Source organism: Ahaetulla prasina, chromosome 1 (assembly GCF_028640845.1).
Source record: "Ahaetulla prasina isolate Xishuangbanna chromosome 1, ASM2864084v1, whole genome shotgun sequence".
NCBI lineage: Eukaryota > Metazoa > Chordata > Lepidosauria > Squamata > Colubridae > Ahaetulla > Ahaetulla prasina.
The window spans coordinates 27,859,002-27,881,273 of record NC_080539.1 but is presented as its reverse complement, the minus strand read 5'-3'; the positions used below and the strand labels follow the sequence as shown (position 1 = coordinate 27,881,273).

Sequence of the window (22,272 nt, the reverse complement as noted above, 5' to 3'; positions counted from 1 at the left end):
GAAGACTTGATAGACGGAGGCAACAGAAGGAAGGGAGGGGCAGGCCTGGATAAGTGCTGAGTCATGGAGCCACACCCCATGGCCTATAAAGGACCTGCTTTCTGGCATTCTCTGAGTCAGGCAAAGTCTAAACATATCTTGCTGAAGTCACTTTCTGGTCTCCTGCCTGCCCTGAGGACTTTGCTAGGACTTTGGCAGAGCTGCAGAGGCACGCCTGATTCGGATTTCCCTGACCCGGCCGTCAGCGGAGGAGTGGGACACGACAGGCCTCCTGCAGCCTTCTGCCAGCGAAAAGGAGCCTGGGAGGGCCGCATGTGCCCTCCCAACTCCGTTTTCATTGGCAGAGGTATTATGGAGTGGTCCTTCACTGTTTCCAAGGCGGCCTGGTGGCCAGATCTAAGCACCCAGCGAGCCGGATCGGGCCTGCGGGCCTTGAGTTTGACACCCCTGTTCTAGTCCAACCTTCTGCTCAGGCAGGAAACCCTATACCATTTTAGACAAATGGTTGTCCAGTCTTTTCTTAAAAACTTCCAGTGTTGGAGCATTTACAATTTCTGGAGGCAAATTGTTCTACCGATTAAATGACAGAACAATTAATCAGTGGAAGAACTTGCCTCCAGAAGTTGTGAATGTTCCAAAACTTGTTTTGGACAATCATTTATCTGAAATGAGATGGGTTTCCTGCCTGAGCAGGAGGTTGGACTAGAAGATCTCCAATTCTGTTATTCTGTTCTATTCTAGTTGTTAAGTTAGTAACACAATTGTTAAGTGAATCTGGCTTCCCCATTGACTTTGCTTGTAAGAAATTCGCAAAAGGTGATCACATGACCCTGGGACACTACAACAACCATGCAGTAGTGGTCAAAATTGTGGAAACCTTTTGGGAAAAGTGTATTTTCTAAAACTAGCTAATAACACTACTTTTTTTTTTTTTAGTAGTACCATAAAATTATATATCAATGGAAAGATAATTTAATCAAGAATGTAATGCAATAACTTTTATGAAGGATTTGCTATTAGAATAGCAGTTACAGTATAAAGAAGAAAAGTGAAACACGTCGAAAAAACGAGAGATACAAAAATTATCACCGTAGGAAAAAAACAAGATATACAAAAATTATCACGTCAGTTAATACTTAGTTGGGTAACCTTTAGCATGAATTACGGGGGAGTGAACCAAGTCTTTTAGTTCTGCAGCTGTTATAATGTGAAACCAAGATTGAATGATTGCTTCTATTAACTGGGTTTTATTGCTGGGTCGCTTCTGATTAACAAGTTTCTTTAGTCGGCTCCAAAGATTTTCAATTGGGTTAAGTTCTGGGCTATTCCCAGGCCATTCCAGTAGTGGAATATGATTATCTTGAAACTCCAAAAAAAAGTGGTGTTATTCACATCAAACCTCAAAAATAGACTTTCCTCCAAAAGGTTTCCGCAATGTTGGCCACTACTGTAAATATGAACCAGTTGCCAAGCATCTGAGTTTTGATCACATGACCATGGGGATGCTGCAATGGTCGTAAGTGTGAAAAACAGTCATAAGTCACTTTTTTCAGTGCCATTGTAACTTTGATCAGTGAGCAAATGACCTGTTGTAAATTGCTTAACCCTTCCCATTCCAGCTACTTAGAATCATAGAGTTGGGGTACAGTAGTTGAATCATTCCTGTTCAGTGCAGGAATCCATATGAAAGAATTACTGATAAGCAGTGATAAGGATCCTTTATTTGATATCTCTGTCATTTTGGTTCCATTGACAAATGAGTCTTAATGAAGTTTCTCTTTGAGATTCAACCAGAATCTTACTTCCTGTAATTTACCGTAAATCCATCATCCATATTTTGCATTCTGAGATAGAAGAGAAAAATCTTGGCTTTCTAATGTATGACATTATTTCAAATATTAGAAAAGTTTCATTATATTCCCACTCAATTTTCATGATATGGATTGTTTTCAGTTTTTTTCAAGCTCTTTTCATGGGATTTACGATCTATTCTTCCAATTATCCCAGAACCTGTTTCAATTTGTTTAAATATGTCTGTCCTGATGAGCATTGTTTGAATATATGTTGAAATTGGACAACCGTTTGTCTGAAATGGTATAAGTTTCCTCTTTGAGCAGGGGGTTGGACTAGAAGACCTCCAAGGTCCCTTCCAACTCTGTTATTCTGGTATCTGCTGTATGTGACCATTTCATTGTCATGCCATCCGCATTTAAGTAGTTTGTTAATCAAATGTGATGTTCTGTCAAATGCTTTTTTGAATCAAGATATCTTATACCATATTGTGTAAGATGTTTCTCACGATAGCATTCTCACAATTTACTAAGAAAATTGCCCCCAAAAATATGATACAAGGTTAGTTTGGCACGATTGGTTCTCAGAATGTTTGCAGGTCAGGCTCTTTATAATTTGTTTGAGAATCTGACCAGATATCTATGTCAGGCTAACTGGCTGGTTGGCCTTCTTTTTTCTCTTTTGAAGATAGGAACACTCTTTTCCCAATCCTGTTTTACAAAAGCACTCAAAAATAGTATATAAAGGTTCAGACAGACTATTAGTGAGTTCTTTCAAAGCCTTATTGTGCAATTCATCTGACTCTGGAGAACTGAACTAAATAAATATTTCCTGACTATATTTCTATCTGTCTTGAAATTCAATCCTGCTCCTTCATTGTGCTTTTGACAATTTTCTGGCAGAACATACCATTTTTGTTTGCTTGGTTTTTGAAAGGAAATTGTAATTGTTCATTTATGAACTCCCACTTGCCTTGGGCTCCTTTTCCATTCCTTCAGATCTGTGGGACAATAAGCATCGTATATAAACATTAATAGGGTGTGCTTATTTTTATTCTGTAATTGTAATCAGTCTTCCCTAATTAACCTGGTAAAAGATCATGGAGGAAACAAAGGTAACCCCCAATTTACAACTGGTCATTTAGGGGCCGTTGAAAATTACAGCAGACCTCCATAGAGCTATTTATGAACCGGCTGCTACACCCACCACAGTCACATGATCACAGTTTGGGCACTTGGCAACAGTTCATTCGAACATCTTCTTGCCACTCTTCCTGCAGATGTGAACACCATCCGACCTTGACCGCTTGAAGAATGTTACCATACCCCTCAGCCCCCCTTCCTCCCCTCAGGGGAAAATGTGGCAGCGTCTGGAACCCTAAAGTCTAATATGGTTTCCAGGCCTGACAGGCGTCCCCCCTTGGAAAAGAAGCTATATCCTAGGAAAGAAAACAAAGAGTCGATAAAGAAGAGTGTCAGTGGTCCACACTTCCCTTCTACCCCCCCTCCCCTCTCCAAGAGATTTTTTAGGTTTGTCAGGGAAAGTGTCGTGAAATTGTTTAATCAAATTGTCCGCATTTACTTTCCAACTTTTGACCCAAGTAGATTCAGATAATGGATATCCCTTCCAGTGGACTAAATATTGTAATTGACCTCTGTATAGTCTAGAGTCAAGGATTTTCTTGATTTCATAGTGGGTTTCACCTTGGATTATCAAGGGTGGTGGGGGAGCGGCAGGTTGAGGTCTCAGACCAGACTGTCTAGCAGGTTTTAATAAGCTGGTATGGAATACCGGGTGTATTTTCCCCAACATTCGAGGGAGCTTGAGTTGGACGGTAACGGATTAATATATTTTACAATGGGGAAAGGACCCAAAAATTTTGGACCGAATTTTCTGCTGGGTATTCTCAACCTCAGATACTTAGTAGATAAAAAGACTTTATCTCCAATGCGAAAAGGGGGTTGAAGGGAACGGTGTTTGTCAGCTTGGGCTTTGTAATTCTGAGCTGTCACAGCCAAGGCCTTTTTTGTATTTTCCCAACCTTTTTTCAACTAATTCATCCAGTCCGTTAGGGAAACGGAAGTGGGGGGTTGCACAGGGAGTTCAGGCATTGGAACGAAGTCCATGCCGGTGGTTACTTGAAAAGGGGTTAACCCCGTGCTGCTGTGTACAGCATTATTATATGCGACTTCTGCAAATGGTAACAAATCTGACCAGTTTTCTTGTTGGTAATTTACATAACACCGTATGTATTGTTCCACCATCAAGTTCAATTTTTCAGCCGCTCCATTGGTCTCCGGATGGAACCCAGAACTAAGTCCTTGAGATGACCCAATGGACCGTAGGAACTCCCTCCAGAACTTGGCTGTGAATTGAACACCCCTGTCGGATATTATCCTTTTAGGAACTCCATGCAGTCTGTAGATGTGTTTGATGAAGAGCTTTGCTAATTTTCTCGCCAATGGCAATCCGCTGCACGCAGTGCAGTGGGCCTGTTTAGAGAACAAGTCCACTACGGTCCATATCACTGTATTTCCCCCACTAGATGGGAGTTCAACAATAAAATCCATGGCAATCTCTTCCCAGGGTCTGGTGGGTTCGGCTACGGGTTGTAGGAGTCCAGGGGGTTTCCCTGGTCTGGACTTCATGGTAGCGCAGGTAGCACAGCTCCGGACATAGTCTTCGACATCTGATTTCATTTTTGGCCACCAGAATTGTCTTCTAGCCAAGTGGAGAGTCTTTAAAAATCCAAAGTGACCTCCTAGGCGAGAGTCGTGGCTTCTCTGTAGTATAGGCAGCCGGATAGCGACGGGTACATAAATCTTGGTTCCTTTCCAGGGTATCCCATCCCTTAAGGTGAGGTGTGGCAAGTTTTCTTTAAACCAAGCATCGTCAGTGAGTGCTGATTTTAATTCCGCTAGTAGTTTATTTGGTGGGATGTTAATACTACGGCGTGATCGCGGTCGAGTAAGTGCTTGGTTGGCCGGTTCGGTATCGGGAATCATCGCATGTATTACCTCTTCGCGTTGGCTGTCAAATTGTGGTTTCCTAGATAGGGCATCAGCCAGTAGATTTTGGTCGCTGGGGATGTATTTGAGGGTGAAATGGAACCGTTTGGAGGAGAAGCCGATCTGGCCAATGTCTAAGATTGCCAGCAACCCTTCTGAAATCCCATACAAATTGTTTTAGAGGCTTGTTACCTTGTTTCATCGTTTTTAAGGTGGTTTCACATTCTGCAATTAGGTCATCATCTTGAAACCGGTTGCGAAGCAGTGCCATAAATCCGTGAACATCGTTTAGTTCTGGTGCACGTTCATTGTGTAGTTGAGCTATCCACTCTGAGGCTAGCCCCACGTTCATACCATCCGAGATGGCGTTGATTAGGCTTCTTTCTGATGGGTATTGATGTCTATATTGTTCAACGTAAGCCTCAATTCTGCTGAGAAAGTAAGCCAGGTGGTGTGGATTCCCATCAAAGGTTGGTTTGAAAGGGGGAGGGGCTGGATGAGGGGGTGCAGGTGGGTTTAGCTGGCCTGCTTGCGGTTGAAGAGGGATTTGGGGGACGGCCGTTGCTGTTGTGGCTGGTTGCTGAGTTGTGAAGGGGGGTGGAATTCCCCCTGGCTGCTGAGAAGGAAGTCCTTGAAATGCTTCAGCTGTCGAGGTAAACATCGGCCTGGGGCCCCCAGGAAAGAAAGGTGCTGAACTGGCTGGTTGCCATTGGTATTGGATCCACCCTTGTCCAGGATAAAATGCCCAACCAGGAGGAATAGAAGCAGCTGGAGGCAGCGTAGGCCTCTGTTGGCGGTAAAAGTCAATTGGAGGGGGGAGTTGTGATTCCCCCCAAGTCCCTGGTGCTGCCTGAACTCCCTGCCGTCTGAAGGAGGGAAGGGAGGTCCTCCTGCGTTCATCGGAACGGCTTTGAGTTTCAGTAATTTCTACCTCTTTGGTGGGAGGGAAGGTGAATTTCGACTGAGCTAAAGGCTCTCGAGGTGGGTGAGCTGAGCTTATACGAGGCCTCACTTCCAAACGCTCAAAAGTTTCAGGGAGGTCTAATAGGGACTGGGATTTCAGGGGGTTTCTCAGGTCCCAATCCAGTGACTCTCCCGATTCTCCGGGTTTTACTGTCCTCCAGTGAGGTTGAGAAGAGGGAGGGGGCTCTCCATTCCGCCCCGGGGAAATGTTTTCTCCCGAACGACAGCTTACCCATGAATCGGAGTCTTTGGGCCGTGCTCCAAGCTGACAAGCAGGCTCTACCACTTCGGGTTTTTGAGTCATATCTTCCGATGGGAAGTAGGGGATTTCAATTAAATTGTTAGATTCAAGCTTCTGTGCTACATCCACGCTTTCAGCTTGCTGCTCTTTCATCTTTGCTGGGTCTTTGCACCGCTGTGGAGGTTGCGGAGGCTGGGGCCCTGCACCCCCCTAACGGGCCCCCTCTGAGCGGAGGAGAGGGTACCGTTAGCAAAAGAAAGTTAGGAGTTTTGGAATAATGTCAAGGTTCCAGAAAAACCTCTTCTGCATAAAAAAAACTCAGAAGCCATTGTTTTCCAGAGTTCTTTACTAGCATGAGGAAACTGGCACACGATGAGTGAAATTCCAAAACTGAATTTCCGGATTCTTTTCCCAGTTATACAAACCCCAAGAGTCCCACCCCCCTGACCCCTTTGATGGTCACATGGTCCCACGTTCTCCCAGTTCATTCGAATATCTTCTTGCCACTCTTCCTGCAGATGTGAACACCATCCGACCTTGACCGCTTGAAGAATGTTACCATACCCCTCAGCCCCCCTTCCTCCCCTCAGGGGAAAATGTGGCAGCGTCTGGAACCCTAAAGTCTAATATGGTTTCCAGGCCTGACACAGCCCACATTTACCGCCATTGGTAGCGTCCATTGGTCACATGACTACGATTCACGATGATATTTTCCAGGAAAAAAAATTGTAAATCACAGTCATGTGATCGTGGGATGCTACCAATGGCGGTAGCATGCTATCAATGGCGGTAGCCATTTATTATCATTGGTAGCATCCAGAGGTCACATGACTATGATTTATAATGATTTTTCCCCCTGGAAACTGGCATTTACTTCTGGTTTCTGGCAAAATAGCACTAGCCCTAGCATTTAGGCTTATATACCACTTTATAGCGCTTTATAGCCTCTAAATGGTTTACAGAGTCAGCATATTGCCTCCCCCAACAATCTGGGTCCTCATTTTACTGACCTCGGAAGGATAGAAGGCTGAGTCAATCTTTATACGGTCAGGATCGAACAGCTGGCTGCGGATAGAATTAGCCTGCAATACTGCACTCTAACCATCGTGCCACCATGGCACCGATGCCGTGGTGATGCACAGTGGGTTTGCTTAATGACCACAGCATTTGCCTAACGATTGCTGCATTTGTTGTTGTTAGTTGCAAAGTCGTGTCCGACCCATCACGACCCCATGGACAACATTCCTCCAGGCCTTCCTGTCCTCTACCATCCTCTGGAGTCCATTTAAGCTCACGCCTACTGCTTCAGTGACTCCATCCAGCCACCTCATTCTCTGTCGTCCCCTTCTTTTGCCCTCAATCTTTCCCAGCATTAGGCTCTTCTCCAGTGAGTCCTTCTTTCTCATTAGGTGGCCAAAGTATTTCAGTTTCATCTTCAGGATCTGGCCTTCTAAAGAGCAGTCAGGGTTGATCTCCTCTAGAACTGACTTGTTTGTTCGCCTTGCAGTCCAAGGGACTCACAGGAGTCTTCTCCAGCACCAGAGTTCAAAGGCCTCAATTCTTTGGCGCTCAGCCTTTCTTATGGTCCAACCTTCACAGCCATACATTGCAACTGGGAAAACCAAAGCTTTGATTATACGCACTTTTGTTGGCAGGGTGATGTCTCTGCTTTTTAGTACGCTGTCTAGATTTGCCATAGCTTTCCTCCCCAGGAGCAAGCGTCTTTTAATTTCTTGGCTGCAGTCCCCATCTGCGGTGATCTTGGAGCCCAGGAAAATAAAATCTGTCACTACCTCCATTTCTTCACCATCTATCTGCCAGGAATTGAGAGGGCCGGATGCCATGATTTTAGTTTTCTTAATGTTGAGTTTCAAGCCGACTTTTGTATTCTCCTCCTTCATCCGCATCAAGAGGCTCTTTAGTTCCTCTTCGCTTTCTGCCATTAGAGTGGTATCATCTGCATATCTGAGGTTGTTGATATTTCTTCTGGCAATCTTAATTCCAATTTTTGATTAATCTAGCCCCGCCTTTCTCATGATGTGCTCTGCATATAAATTAAATAGGCAGGGTGATAGTATACAGCCTTGCTGGACTCCTTTCCCAATTTTGAACCAATCAGTGTTGATTGCTGCATAAGAGATCATAAAATCAGGCAAAAGCCGATGTGTCCTCTTTTTTGTTTATTTAAAAAAAAGACTTTAATTCTTTTTCCACATATTGTTGCAAATCATTTTCTTTTAATATTAATGTATTCAACGTCCATCTTCTTTCTTCTGTCGTTTCCATGTTATCATCATTGGGTTATGGTCTGCCCATATATTTGAACCAAATTCACTTCTTGTATATTCTCTATCAAGTCTGCTGACATCCATATCATATCTATTCTCAACCACAATAAGTGTCTATTTGAATAGAAAGTAAATTGTTTTTCTTTTAAATGCTTTTGTCTCCAAATATCTTGAATACTCAACTCTTCTGTCATTGTACAAAAGGATTTTGGCACTGTTCTCCTTGTTTTTTTATTTATCTTTATTGTTTTATAATCCAATTCCGCATCTGTTACGGCATTAAAATCTCCCATTATGCAAATATGTTCGTAATCTAATTGTAATATTTTTCTGTGTAGTCTCTTATAAAAATCTTCTTGTTTTTCGTTTGGGGCATATAGCGCTATCAAGAGTATTTGTTTGAAATGTATTTTTATTTCCACCATCAAGACTCTACCTTCTCCATCTTCAAAGAGAAATTTTGGTTCTAATTTTTCCTTAATGTACATAGCTATTCCTCTTTTGCTTTGATATATTAATGATGGAAATAAAGTTCCTAATTTTGAATGTGCTAATAATTTTTCATGTTGCTTTCTAATATGAACCTCTTACAAACACGTAATATCCATCTTCAAGGAGTTTAATTTGTTTAATGTTCTATTCCTTTTTATCGCCGCATTTAATCCATTTACATTTATCGATATTGCTTTTATTTCTTCTTTATTTCACAGCATTGAAATAAAGAGTCACAGCATGAGTGACGGGTATACTTCCATTCATGTCAGTGGGGTGGATGTATGTGAGAATTTCATTCTGGACCAAACAATCTCACCTCATAAGAAGCGCTCTTTACTTTTTGAGTCTTAGACCCAGTGCATAAGCAAGAGTAAGGTCAGGGGTGAAATCTAAAAACTTTCCCTACCAGTTCTGTGGGTGTGGCTTAATTGGTGGGCATGGCTTGGTGATCAGGTGACCCGGTGGGTGTGGCTTGGTGGTCAGGTGACTGAATGGGCATGGCCAATAATAATAAATAATAAAAATAATAAAGTATACAAAACTTGGGAGTGCACCGGTCTACCTTCTTTAAAAATAGAGGCACCAGTCTACTAGCCGCCTACAGCATTGATCAGCTGTAGTGCGGCCCTTTGAAGCACCGTGGCAGTCATTTAAGGCTGTTTGCAGCTATATCACTACCGAGAGCTTCAGGGACAGAGAAGAGGAACAGCGAGGTGTGGGCGGTGGTGGGGGACAGGGATTTTTGCTACAGGTTCTCCGAACTACCCGCCCCCATCACTACTGGATTGCACGATCCGGTCCAAACCGGGAGCATTTCACCCCTGAGTAAGATGGTTTTCTGTCTTAATTTTGACTGGAGGACAGAGAAGCCTTAATTCAGGAAACAAGAAGCTGATGCATGCCTAGAAGAAGCTCAGTCTCACTAGCTGTCATTCATGAGTCATCTTTGGCCAGCAGCCCTCTATCTAGACAGCCTGTCATTTAGGAATGTTTTCGATTTTTACAGTCTAACATTTAGATATGAGTGGCCTCATCCAAGAGATTGATAGGGCAAGTTATTATGTGTCTTCCGTTCTCTAGAGAAGAACAGAACAAAGATCATTCTGATGAGCCAAGTCTAACGCTACCAGAAGATTGCTTCTCTTCCCTTTCCTATCATTTAACTGGACTTGCAGTCCTTGGCCTTCTCTCCATTCTCCCAAAGGTCTGGCTAACTTTGACAATAAGAAATTCACCCAGAGTAAGATTTCGTAGTCTTCCGAACATGTGGTAACTGCTTTTCCCTTATTTATAGAGTAATCAGAGCAATGAGCTAGATATAATTAGACATTGCTCTAAGGCAGTGATGGCTGACCTTTTCCGGACCAAGTGCACAAAGCGCGCGTGTGCGCGCACAAATGCGCATGTGAGCACCTGAACCCCCAAAGTGCAATGCATGTGCAGGCCCAGCACATGCACCCTGTCCCCCATGCATGCACACAACCCCCAATATGGCCCATCCCCCACACATGCGTGCACGGCCCTCTGCATGAGCCCCACCCCTCTACACGCCCTCCCACCCCTACACATGCACGCGCACCCCCCACATGAGGGGCAGAGACCCAAAGACTAGCTAGCTGGCCGGAGGCGTGCACACATGTGCGGAAGGGCTTAACTGGGGCAATGGCTCCTGTGCCATCAGAGAGGGCACTGCGTGCCACCTGTGGCACACATGCCATAGGTTCACCATCACGTCTCTGAGGTTTAAGGAGATGGGGAGAAAGTAGAAGAGGAAGACAGGGATATAGGATTCCTGACTCATGAATATAAGTCAGAATAGATTTCCATGGAACTCTCCTAAATGCTCAGTTCTTGAAGAGGTTGTTCCTCCAAACAGCCTCTTTCAAACTGGCACTATTCATATACAGGCAGTCCTTGACTTATGACCACTTGCCTCATTTTATGACCTTTCTTGCCACAATTGTTAAGTGAATCATTGCAAGTTGATAAGTTAATAACCCAATTGTTAAGTGAATCTGGCTTCCCCGTTTGACTTTGCTGGTCAAAAGGGGATCACATGACCTTGGGACACAGCAATGATCATAAATATGAACCAGTTGCCAAGCATCTGAAATTTGATCACAAAATCATGGGGATGCTGCAAAGGTCATAACTCTGAAAAATTGTCATAAGTTATATTTTTAGTGCTGTTTGTAACTTTGAACAGTCACTAAACAAACTGTTATAAATTGAGGACTATCTGTATATTGATCAACAGTCAGGCTGCCAGGAAATTCTAATAGTTGTAATTCTGTCATATCTCAAGTTCTGTTGTTGCACACCGTTAACCTGATCATTAAGTTAATCCATTATCTTGAGTTTACACGATAGAAATCAAGGAAATTGCCTTTACACAATGTATTAAAACACATATGCATCACACAAGCTAGCCCAAGGTTAACACTAATCACAGTTGATGTACTGTACTATGCAAAGCAATTGCTAGGCTGTAAGTGATCCCCTGTTTAACTATGTTGTGTGAATTCAGACACTGGCGGTAATACATTATGTAACATATTTTTTGTTTGGCTGATTGTGTTCAGTATAATCAGATATTATATTTTATTCAACTCTTTGAGCAATATATACTTGATCTCCAATGTGAATGTAGGCTGTTGTATTTACCGTTCTTAATTTTTAAGAACCTTCTTTTATGTTAATTAGAGATCTCAGGGTACAGTTTATATCAAATTTTGCAAGTATTGAGCCCAAACAAGAAAAGTTACCATGAGAGCTTCCTGCAGAATGAAATGCTACCGGTTCCCACTGGTTCGGGCAAATCGGTAGCGGTGCCAGTGGGTGGTTCGGAGAACTCTGCCCACCCACCCAGAAGTTGTTACTTCCTGATTCTAACCATCTTTTTTACCCTCTGCGCATGCGCAGAAGGCTTTACGCATGAGCAGTGGGTCCAAAATCGCACATGATGCATGTGTGCACTTCCAAACCGGTAGGGAAGGTAAGTAGATTTCACCCTGGCTTCCTGGCATTGAATTCTAACACTGTTTGTTTGACTGATGTGTGTATGTGGTCCGGGGCGGGCAGAGTGTCCATCAAGTTGTACTAGTTCACACTGGTCTAATTCCAAATTCATGTGCAGTACTGAATGCAATACACATCCTCCATTGCAATCTCCTATTCTATGTAAGAGAATGGCTGGGTTTGCAGAACAGGCTAAAACATACTTGTGGTTGGTTTAATAGCATGATTTAGCATGGTGAACAAATCAAGCCATTGTGGTTTGTAGAAACAAGGTTTATGGGTTTGCAAGTTGCATGAAGCCAGCACCTTGTACCTGCGTACAGGCAAAGACTTAAAGCCATAAAACCAATAATTAAATCAGTGAAAACCTGGACGGAGGAATCAGAATTAAAGCTACAGGCATGTTTTGACTGCACTGATTGGAATATTTTTAAAGATACCTCTGCAGACCTGGATGAACTCACAGATACTGTAACATCATATGTCAGCTTCTGTGAAGACCTATGTGTACCTACAAGGAACTTGCGAATACACAGTAACAACAAACCTTGGTTTACACCTAAACTTAAGCAGCTACGACATTCCAAAGAGGAAGCCTACAGAAAAGGTGATAAAATGCTGTACAATCAGGCCAGAAATGCACTAACAAGGAGATAAGAGCAGCAAAAAGAAGCTACTCTGAAAAGCTAAAGAATCAGTTTTCAGCAAATGAACCAGCAAACATGTGGAAAACTCTTAAAAATATCACCGGCTATGGCAAACCTCCTTCCCAGGCTGAAGGTAATCAACAACTGGCAGATGACCTGAATGAGTTTTACTGCAGGTTTGAAAGGAAACTACAGCCACCTATCTCCACAACCCCCATCTCAGACACACCAACAACAGCCAAGCCTCCTACAACTGACCCCATTTCATTGGGTTCACAACCCCTAGTGATCACAGAAAAGGAAGTGCAGGACCTATTTCACAGACAAAAGCCAGGAAAAGCTCCAGGCCCAGACAAGATAACTCCTTCTTGCTTAAAAGTCTGTGCTGACCAATTGGCCCCCATCTTCACCCATATTTTCAATAAATCACTAGAGATGTGTTATGTTCCTTCTTGCTTCAAACGCTCTACCATCATCCCAGTGCCGAAGAAGCCCACCATCAAGGAACTGAATGACTACAGGAATTATTGAGTCTGTCATTTGCACCTCTATAACTGTCTGGTTCGGTTCTGCAACCCAACAAGAAAAACACAGACTTCAGAGGATAATTAGAACTGCAGAAAAAATAATTGCTACCAACTTGCCTTCCATTGAGGACCTGTATACTGCACGAATCAAGAAGATTTGCAGATCCCTCGCATCCTGGACATAAACTGTTTCAACTCCTACCCTCAAAACGACGCTATAGAGCACTGCACACCAGAACAACTAGACACAAGAACAGTTTTTTCCCGAAGGCCATCACTCTGCTAAACAAATAATTCCCTCAACACTGTCAGACTATTTACTGAATCTGCACTACTATTAATCATTTCATAGTTCCCATCGCCAATCTCTTTCCACTTATGACTGTATGACTATAACTTGTTGCTGGCAATCCTTATGATTTATATTGATATATTGATCATCAATTGTGTTGTAAATGTTGTACCTTGATGAACGTATCTTTTCTTTTATGTACACTGAGAGCATATGCACCAAGACAAATTCCTTGTGTGTCCAATCACATTTGGCCAATAAAAATTCTATTTCTATTTCTATTTCTATTTCATGATTTAGCATGGTGAACAAATCAAGCCATTGTGGTTTGTAGAAACAAGGTTTATGGGTTTGCAAGTTGCATGAAGCCAGTCAATCACATGGGAATTGTATTCAATCCCTATTTAAACATCCCATGGCTTAGCATGATTTCTGGACATAGTAAGTGTTCCAGGGAGTTTAACTCTTCTCCCTTTCTAAAACAGCCAAAAAAAACAACAACAACGAATGGAATAAACCTATTTTACTAAGGAGCATAATAGATCACGTGAATAATCGGCCAATCTGTGGACTTCTTTGGCTCCTAGGCAGCTAAAGAGCTTTGGTCGGTGGGGTGGCTGGCAAGAGGCTCCTTTGCCCGATTCACCTACTTGGCAGTAGCAGAGAGTGTTTGTTCTGAACCAGGGCAAAGAGTCCAAATTCCCCACGACAGTAGCAGCTCAGAAAGGAGACTTGGCTCATTATTTCAGTTTATTGGTGTGGGGCCTTGACTTAGCCAGGTCTTTACAAACTTTCAGAAGGCATTTTAGGCATATTCTAGGTCAGGGGTCTGCAAACTTGGCTCTTTTAAGACTTGTGGACTTCAACTCCCAGAGTTCTCTGGGAGAACTCTGGGAGTTGAAGTCCACAAGAGAACTCTGGGAGTTGAAGTCCACAAGACTTAAAAGAGCCAAGTTTGCAGACCCCTGTTCTAGGTGGATTCAAAGATACCCAGGTCCAAGTGATATAGGACTTTATAGGTGGTAACCAGAACCCTGAATTGTACTTGGAAACAAACTGGAACAGAAGGCCAGTGTCTACCTATTCTTCCATTCTGGGAATTGAAGTCCACTCTTCTTAAAGTTGTCTTAAAGTAAGAAATGTTGTCTTCGATGTCCTGTTGAAGATCTTAAATCTTAAAGTAAGAAATATTGTGGTATGTAGTTTAGCTCCGACAGCAGTGTGATGAAGGAATAACAAAGTTGAGCCTTTATTAAATGGGCAGCTGGATACTACAGCAGCTGCAATTTCCAAGAAGTCTTCAAATACAGTCCCAGCTAAAGAAATTACAATAATTCAGGTTTTAGATCGTTCCTGTTTTTCTTTTGGTTATATCCACAATTGAGGACAGTTCTTGACCATCACACAAGATAGATATTGACATTGACCTGGTTACTGAAATAACTCATTTTCCGGATTTGCGCAATATATTGAGGCATAAATTAACCAAAACAGTAAAAAAAAAAATGACAAGATTAACACTTGACTTAGAAATTATACGAAAGCACTTCCTAGATCTATAGCTTACTTCCTATGTGTTTTATGCAAATATGTGACCATGATCCCCTCCACTCCAAATATGCAAACTCAATTTCTAACCCTGGGGGTTTCATACGGTCTTATAAAAAAATGTAAATTGCCTTCAGCCACATTTCAGCCAAAAGAAAGTAGATTTTATGGGATATATCAGGAGGTCAGAGGAAGACCTAACAGAGGTCTTCAACAATGTGGTGTTTTACCCAGTGGTGGGTTTCACATATTCTTACCACTGGTTCACCCTGCCCGCGTGCCTTCCGTGCATGTACCCAGCCTTCCGTGCATGTGCTTTGCTCTCTCTTGCGCCATCAGCATATGCGCCCGGCCTTCTGTGCATGCACTTTGCTCTTGCGCGCACTTCTGTTCATGCACCTGGCCTCGGAAACATGGCTAAATAGGATGGCATTACGCGGGGCTATGTGGGGCAGGGGGTGGGCACCCACAGTGGCCGCTACTGGTTCACTTGAACCAGTACGAACTGGCTAAATGCCACCTGTGATCGTACCTCAGAAAGTACTGGAGTCTTTTTCACTATAAGCGTTACACAGAAGCTGGATGGCCAACTGTAGGATGATATAGCAGTGGATACTTGCATTGAAGTACCACGATCTTGATGATCACCAAGGTCCCCTCCAATTCTTCCATTCTGTGCTGCTACTGTTGTGCAAGAAATTTCGTAATAACAGAGTTGGAAGGAACCTTAAAAATTTCCAGTGTTGGAGCATTCACAACTTCTGAAGGCAAGTTGTTCCACTTATTAATTGTTCTAATTGTCAGGAAATTTCTCCTTAGTTCTAAGTTGCTTCTCTCCTTGATTAGAACAGTTAGAACAATTAATCAATGGAACAACTTGCCTGCAGAAGTTGTAAATGCTCCAACACTGGAAATTTTTAAGAAAATGTTGGATAACCATCTGACTGAGATGGTGTAGGGTTTCCTGCCTGGGCAGGGGGTTGGACTAGAAGGCCTCCAAGGTCCCTTCCAACTCTGATATTATTATTATTATAGTTTCCACCCATTGCTTCTTGTTCTACCCTCAGGTGCTTTGGAGAATAGTTTGACTCCCTCTTCTTTGTGGCAACCCCTGAGATATTGGAACACTGCTATCATGTCTCCCCTAGTCCTTCTTTTCATTAAACTAGGCATATCGAATCATCCCAACAGTGCTTGCTTCAGCCCCATCCACCATATCTCACCCTTGAAGAATGTGGCCATCAACAGAGGAAAAATTTGCTTTGTCCTCTGCAGGCATTTTTTGGAGAACCATACTAGCTAGCTCGTGATTCTGCAATCCTTGGTTACATGTACTTAGGAGACTAAGAAATCAACAACACTTTTCTCTTTCTGCTGCCATTGTGGTCCCTTGGCAGCTATCTAAGATTTTTTGAGAGCTGATGTAAATAATGGCTGCTGCCAGATGAAGACTGGAGAATGGAAACATTTGACAAAAAAATGAGTGTGTACTTCCTTCTGTTCACTCCCACTGCTGTGGGTTGATACAGGGGCATCTTTGGTTTTAGATTTATTTATTTTTTTGCTTAATTGCTTCTAACAAAAGTAGCTTTTGAATATAGGAGACTGTAATAAACCTGTAAACTACTTTTGATTAGGGATGATTGACTGATCAGTTACTTTTAAACAGAGGAAGTTTGCTCTGTGCCTGCGTGGGTGTATATATGGTTTGGTATCTTTAATTATCGTCAGAGATTGCCTGTTTGGCTATTTTATAGTTCATTTCAATAAATTGACTAAACCTGCTGTATAAATAGTCAACACAGCTCATTTTTGTCTTTAACATATGGGAACACAGTAACTATATTTGATTAACACTGTTTTAGTCTTTAACATGTGAATCCAATGAATGAATCCCTAGCTTGACATGTTTCTTTCACCCATTTCACTTTTTGGAAGAAAGAAAGATAGCAGAATGGTTATTGAAGGCTATTTAGAGATATAATATCCACTTTTGTTGGGGTTTTTTTTCCAGGAAAGAGAGGGAAAAAATCCCTGCAAGACAAGTACTAATCATCAGCGTGAATAACTTTTTTTCAAACTGTTGCTTTTCCAATATATAGGACTAATTCCCACTTGACTTTCTGGCTTTTTGCCTTTCTAAGATTTGTATAAATAGTCCCTTGTCTCAGGGGTGAAATCCAGCAAGTTCTGACAAGCTCTGGAGAAAGGTAGCGGAAATTTTGAGCAGTTCGAAGAATCGGTAGCAGAAATTTTGAATAGTTTGGAGAACTGGCAAATACTACCTCTGGCTGGCCTCAGAGTGTGGTGGGAATGGAGATTTTGCAGTATCTTTCCCCTGGAATGGTGTGGGAATGCAGTATCCTTCCCCTGCCACACACACCAAGCCACATTATGCCCATCAAGCCACGCCCATAGAACTGGTAGTCAAAAAATTTGGATTTCACCACTGCCTTATCTCCAATTTTAATCTATGCTTGATTCTAAAATGTAGCAAATGATTCACTTGTCTGCATAAAACTCTTAGGATAGATGCCTTGATATTCACCTGAAGACTTTGAATGTCACATACTAGCAGGTATTAATTGAACTAATGCAGGGGTGAAATGTAAAGTTTGTTACTACCGGTTCTGTGGGCGTGGCTTGGTAGGGGGTAATGTGACTGGGTGGGTGTGGCCAATTTTTTTTACTTTTAAAAGCATTTTTTCTACAACCTCTTCAGCTGAAGAAATTGTAAAAAAATGCTTTTAAAGGGTTCTGACGATCCCAGCTGAGCCGTGCGATCATCAGCGGCTTTTTTTTTTACTTTTAAAAGCATTTTTTTGGCCGAAGAAAAAATTCTTTTAAAAGTAAAAAAAAACAAAAACCATCTGATGATCGCGCATCTCAGCTGGGCATGGGCATGGGGGAAGGGGCAGGGATTTTTTCCAAATCACCCGCCGCCATCGCTACAAAATCGGGCGATTTGGTCCGAAGAGGGAGCATTTCACCCCGAACTAATGTCAAGAAATCCATTGTGGGTATTGCAGTCTAAAACTATGGGGTAATGAGGTAACAGGGCACATACTCTATTCTATCTACTATATCAACCCATGATAACTAAAAATGATAGGATTTGTAATCTAATGTCACTGGAGGGCACCAAATTAAGGGAAGATTATACAATCCCACTCTGAATTTCTGTTTTATAATTCGGCACTGGCCTCCATTGTGCACTTTACTCCATCACACTACCTCCTTCAACATTTGGCTGCTATTTTACAGGGTTTTCCATCCCAGCTGGTGTTTGCTTGCTTTCCTGTCCAGGAGATGATGAAGGCTGGCTTTATACATGGGTCTCTGCACATAGATTAGCGAAAATGTGCTCTGCTTTGCACACTGAATAAACAGCCGGCTGACTGTTCCTGGAAATTTGGATATAGTGAGGGAATAATTGGTACAGTATGGTTTTACTCTTGTTTCAATAGCGCTCCTTTAGACCACATGCACTGTTTTTAAAAAAATGTGCTTTGGGACTCTTCCTTTGGATTCACATAATATAAGAAACCTTAAAGATACCAGGTCAACTAAATCACATGCTGTATCCAAATTCATAAAACATGTTACAGTTTAATATGAGGGCCTAGTTCACAGATGATGGTGAGATCTCTACAACATGCTGAATCAGGGATTAAAGCACAAGGTGGCCCCCAATGAAGCTTGAGTTCTAGGGACCAGATGGATATAACCAGGCAGTTTTCAACTGTCTTTTTTTCCAGGAATGTTTTCCAATTTTCCAGCCTACCTTTCACAATCTTCTCTGTGCTCTCAGACAGGCCTGAGCAGTATCAGCCAGGTGCTACCTAACCAGAAACTATCCAACTGGATCGTTGAACTTTAATCTACTTCAGTGTACAGTGCGAACTCAGCCACTTTGAAAAACAAGTCCTTAAACAGAGGGGCAGGCCTTGCCTCTGAAGGGACACCTGGGTTTAGATCCCCACATTTGCTGTACACTTACCAACATTTCAGAAAACCAAAAAAGGATGGACTTGTCTCAATATTGCCACGACACGTTTCTGAAGGTTTTGATCACCTTTTAGAGGTTGCCTATTCCTTACTTATTGTGACTGAAACTAGGCACCCTAAAGTAAATAATAAAGATAAGGTATTTTGGCACAGAGGCAGTGTGTACAATGGCAAGTTGGACAAAGCAAAGGACTTTGATGGCAACCTGTGCATGTGGATACATCCCCATGCTTTCACTCATTTCTAGTTTTCACTCATTTCTAGTTTTATACTAACATAATAAACACAATAAACAAACTGAGCCACCTCTCTTTAGAAGGCAGTGACATATCTAGAACAGGGAACTCTCATGTGGCATCTTGCATAATTTGCTATTTCCTGACTGGTTAAAACTCTACTTCTCATAACAATCTAATGCTTTAAAAGCATTTCACATGCACCACTCTGTTGTTATTACCGCAACCCAATGAAGATAACGATATTTCACTATCGTGTTGTAGTAGAAGAGATAATACGCCACTTGCCACTTTGTCATAATAGTGACCTATCTTGCTGCGTTATATAATGATTTGTAAATGGTTCATTTATTTATTTATCAAATTTACATGTCACCCATCTCGCCAAAAGTGAACCTTTACAAACAGATGCACTGGACAGAAAGCCTTTCTATGAATCAAAGATCCACTAATTCAACATCTGTCTTTCAATTAAATGCCTGTAGGATACACACATGATGATGCCATTATATTACTGTTTATCTTCAGCATCCACAGCTGAAAGGTAGGCTGCTTCAGGGAAATTCTGATTTGGTATCCAAAGCTGACACTCAACAGTACACTTCAAATCATGTTCAAGCGTAAGTTGTCAAGAATATATAAAGGCATTTCAAATGAATATTGGAAATGTAAATGTAAAGAAGGGACTTTTTATCATTTATGGTGGACATGTGATAAAGCAAAGAAATATTGGAGTAGGATACATATTTTAATTCAGAAAATTCTTAAAGTGGCTATAAAGAGAAAATCAGAGGCTTTTCTTTGGGATTTAATAAAAAAAGACCTGGAAAAACAAATCGGAACTTTGATGTTATATATGTTGATGGCAGCAAGACTACTTTATGAACAGAAATGGAAGGTTCACCTCGATCCCCACAATGGATGAATGGCTGCAAAAATTGTTGGAGTTAGCAGAGATGGCTAAATTGACTGTTTTGATCAAAGAAAAAATATAAATACTTTGATTTCTATTTGGGAATTGCTTCTGGACTTGGTGCTTGAGGTGGAAAAAATGAAACTTTGATTCTGGGTTTTAATGATTAGATAGATACGTTGTTATAGAAATGACTAGTTTATACTATTATGTAAAAGTCAAAACATTGAGGTTTGATGTTAATGCCTTACTCTACTGCACCAAAGAGTCAATGCCTTTTTTTCTTTTTCCCCTTTTCTTTCCCTCACTTTTCCTTTCCCTTTTCCCTTTCCTATTTTCCCTACTATTTACTTCTGTATTTTCTTTGTATGCTATATTATAAACTAATAAAAACTGTTTAAAAATGCCTTGTTCAATCAAACCAGAATTCATCAGGTCTAGTTGTCTTCATCACCAACCAACTAAATATCTCTAGGAAGCCCATCAACAGGACATGAGGACAACTGAATTTAAACAAGGAATATTGTCTCTGTTCATGACTGCTCAATTTAGTTGTTCTAGCAGATGATTACTGATAAATATAACTATAGTTCTATCAGTCCTGGCTTATTAAAATGATATTGGATCACTTCAAAGACTTACAAACTTGGTTAAGAAAAGGAACTGGGATCTTAAATCCATGTCTTCTTCCTTGACCTTTCAGTGGGAAGCTGGTATCCCCCAAGTGGAAGAATTTCAAAGGATTACAATTACTTTGTCGGGACAAGATCCGCCTCAACAATGCCATTTGGAGAGCTTGGTACATCCAGTGTGAGTTTGGGGATTAGGGAGAGAGATGGGGAGGGGGTGGGAGGCAGTGGTGGGATTCATATTTTTTTTTACTACCGGTTATGTGGGCGTGGCTTGGTGGGCGTGGCATGGCTTGGTGGGCATGGCTTGGTGGGCGTGGCAGGGGAAGGATACTGTAAAATCTCCATTCCCTCCCCACTCCAGGGGAAGGTTACTGCAAAATCCCCATTTCCTTCCAATCAGCTAGGACTCTGGAGGTAGAGGGGCAGGGCCAGTCAGAGGTAGTATTTACCAGTTCTCTAAATTACTCAAAATTTCCGCTACCGGTTCTCCAGAACTGGTCAGAACCTGCTGAATACCACCTCTGGTTGGAGGGGGCAATTGGTTGGGAATTCAACTCAGCTTCAGTAGATAGGAGTCAAGGCTTGCTCTCCAGGAATGGGCTTCAGTGTTTGCATTGCCCACATCTGAAAAACATTTTAGATCCAAGCAACCAGTAAATTTAGATTTTGTGGGGTTTTTTTCCAATATGGATTTTGATTTTATTAAAAATCTGAAAAGCAATTTTTCAGTCCTAAAGAAGGAACTTGGGCCTTTGCAAAAGTAAATGAATAAGTCTAGGCATATTTAGAAATATCCATCAAGATATTAGGTTTTAGAGTAAGCAACATGATATAAAACAAAATGGTAAAAAGTGAGAAAATACCAGGAAGACAAATTGTAGAGAAGAGATAAAAGAAAAAAATATATAGATTACATCAGAATTGTTCATTGTACTTCCTCAATCCTTTCTGTCCTTGGAAACTATCCTTGTTTCTACCTTGCTGATGAGAATGTTCTTCCTGCCCAATGTATTTGAATACATGATGCCTCCAAATCATACTTACCAGGATATCGAGGCTTTTTAAATTACGCTTATGCCATTGTTTCTGGAATCATGTCCCAGCTTTGCTCTCAGATCAGTGGTGAAATCCAATTGTTTTTACTAACAGTTCTGTGGGTGTGGCTTGGTGGGCGTGGTGTGGTTTGGTGGGCGTGGCAGGGGAAGGATACTGCAAAATCCCCATTCCGTCCCCACTCCTGGGGGAAGGATATTGCAAAATCTCCATTTCTATCCCACTCTGGGGCCAGCCAGAGGTGGTATTTGTCAGTTCTCTGAACTGCTCAAAATTTCCGCTACCAGTTCTCCAAACTGCTCAACATTTCAGCTACTGGTTCTCCAGAACCTGGTGGATTTTACCCCGTCTCAGATCCCCTTTCCTTCCCTTCCCTACCCTTCTCTACCCTACCCTACCCTAAAGCTTGCTATGGCCCTGCAAATTGCAGACAATAGTGTCCTCGAAGTTTTCCTCATCCAAATGATACAACCACACCACTATCAGTCTATTCCACAGCATTGTGACTAGCCTTGGACATCTTTTTCTTATATAAACAAAGCACTTAGATTAGGGAATTCTCTTTGTCCCCCAACTAGCTGGGAATAGGAACCAGGGATGTCAGCTGAAAAA

General features: G+C 41.9%; 1 protein-coding gene across 1 annotated transcript in view; it reads left to right on the top strand.

Annotated features, from left to right (window-relative positions):
- The window catches only part of MLXIPL (MLX interacting protein like), a 71,593-nt gene that overhangs the window by 5,746 nt on the left and 43,575 nt on the right, over nt 1–22,272 (top strand). Inside the window, exon 2 of the mRNA XM_058164280.1 lies at nt 20,679–20,785. Within this exon, the coding sequence (XP_058020263.1) occupies nt 20,679–20,785 (107 nt within the window). The remainder of the gene's footprint in view (nt 1–20,678; nt 20,786–22,272) is intronic.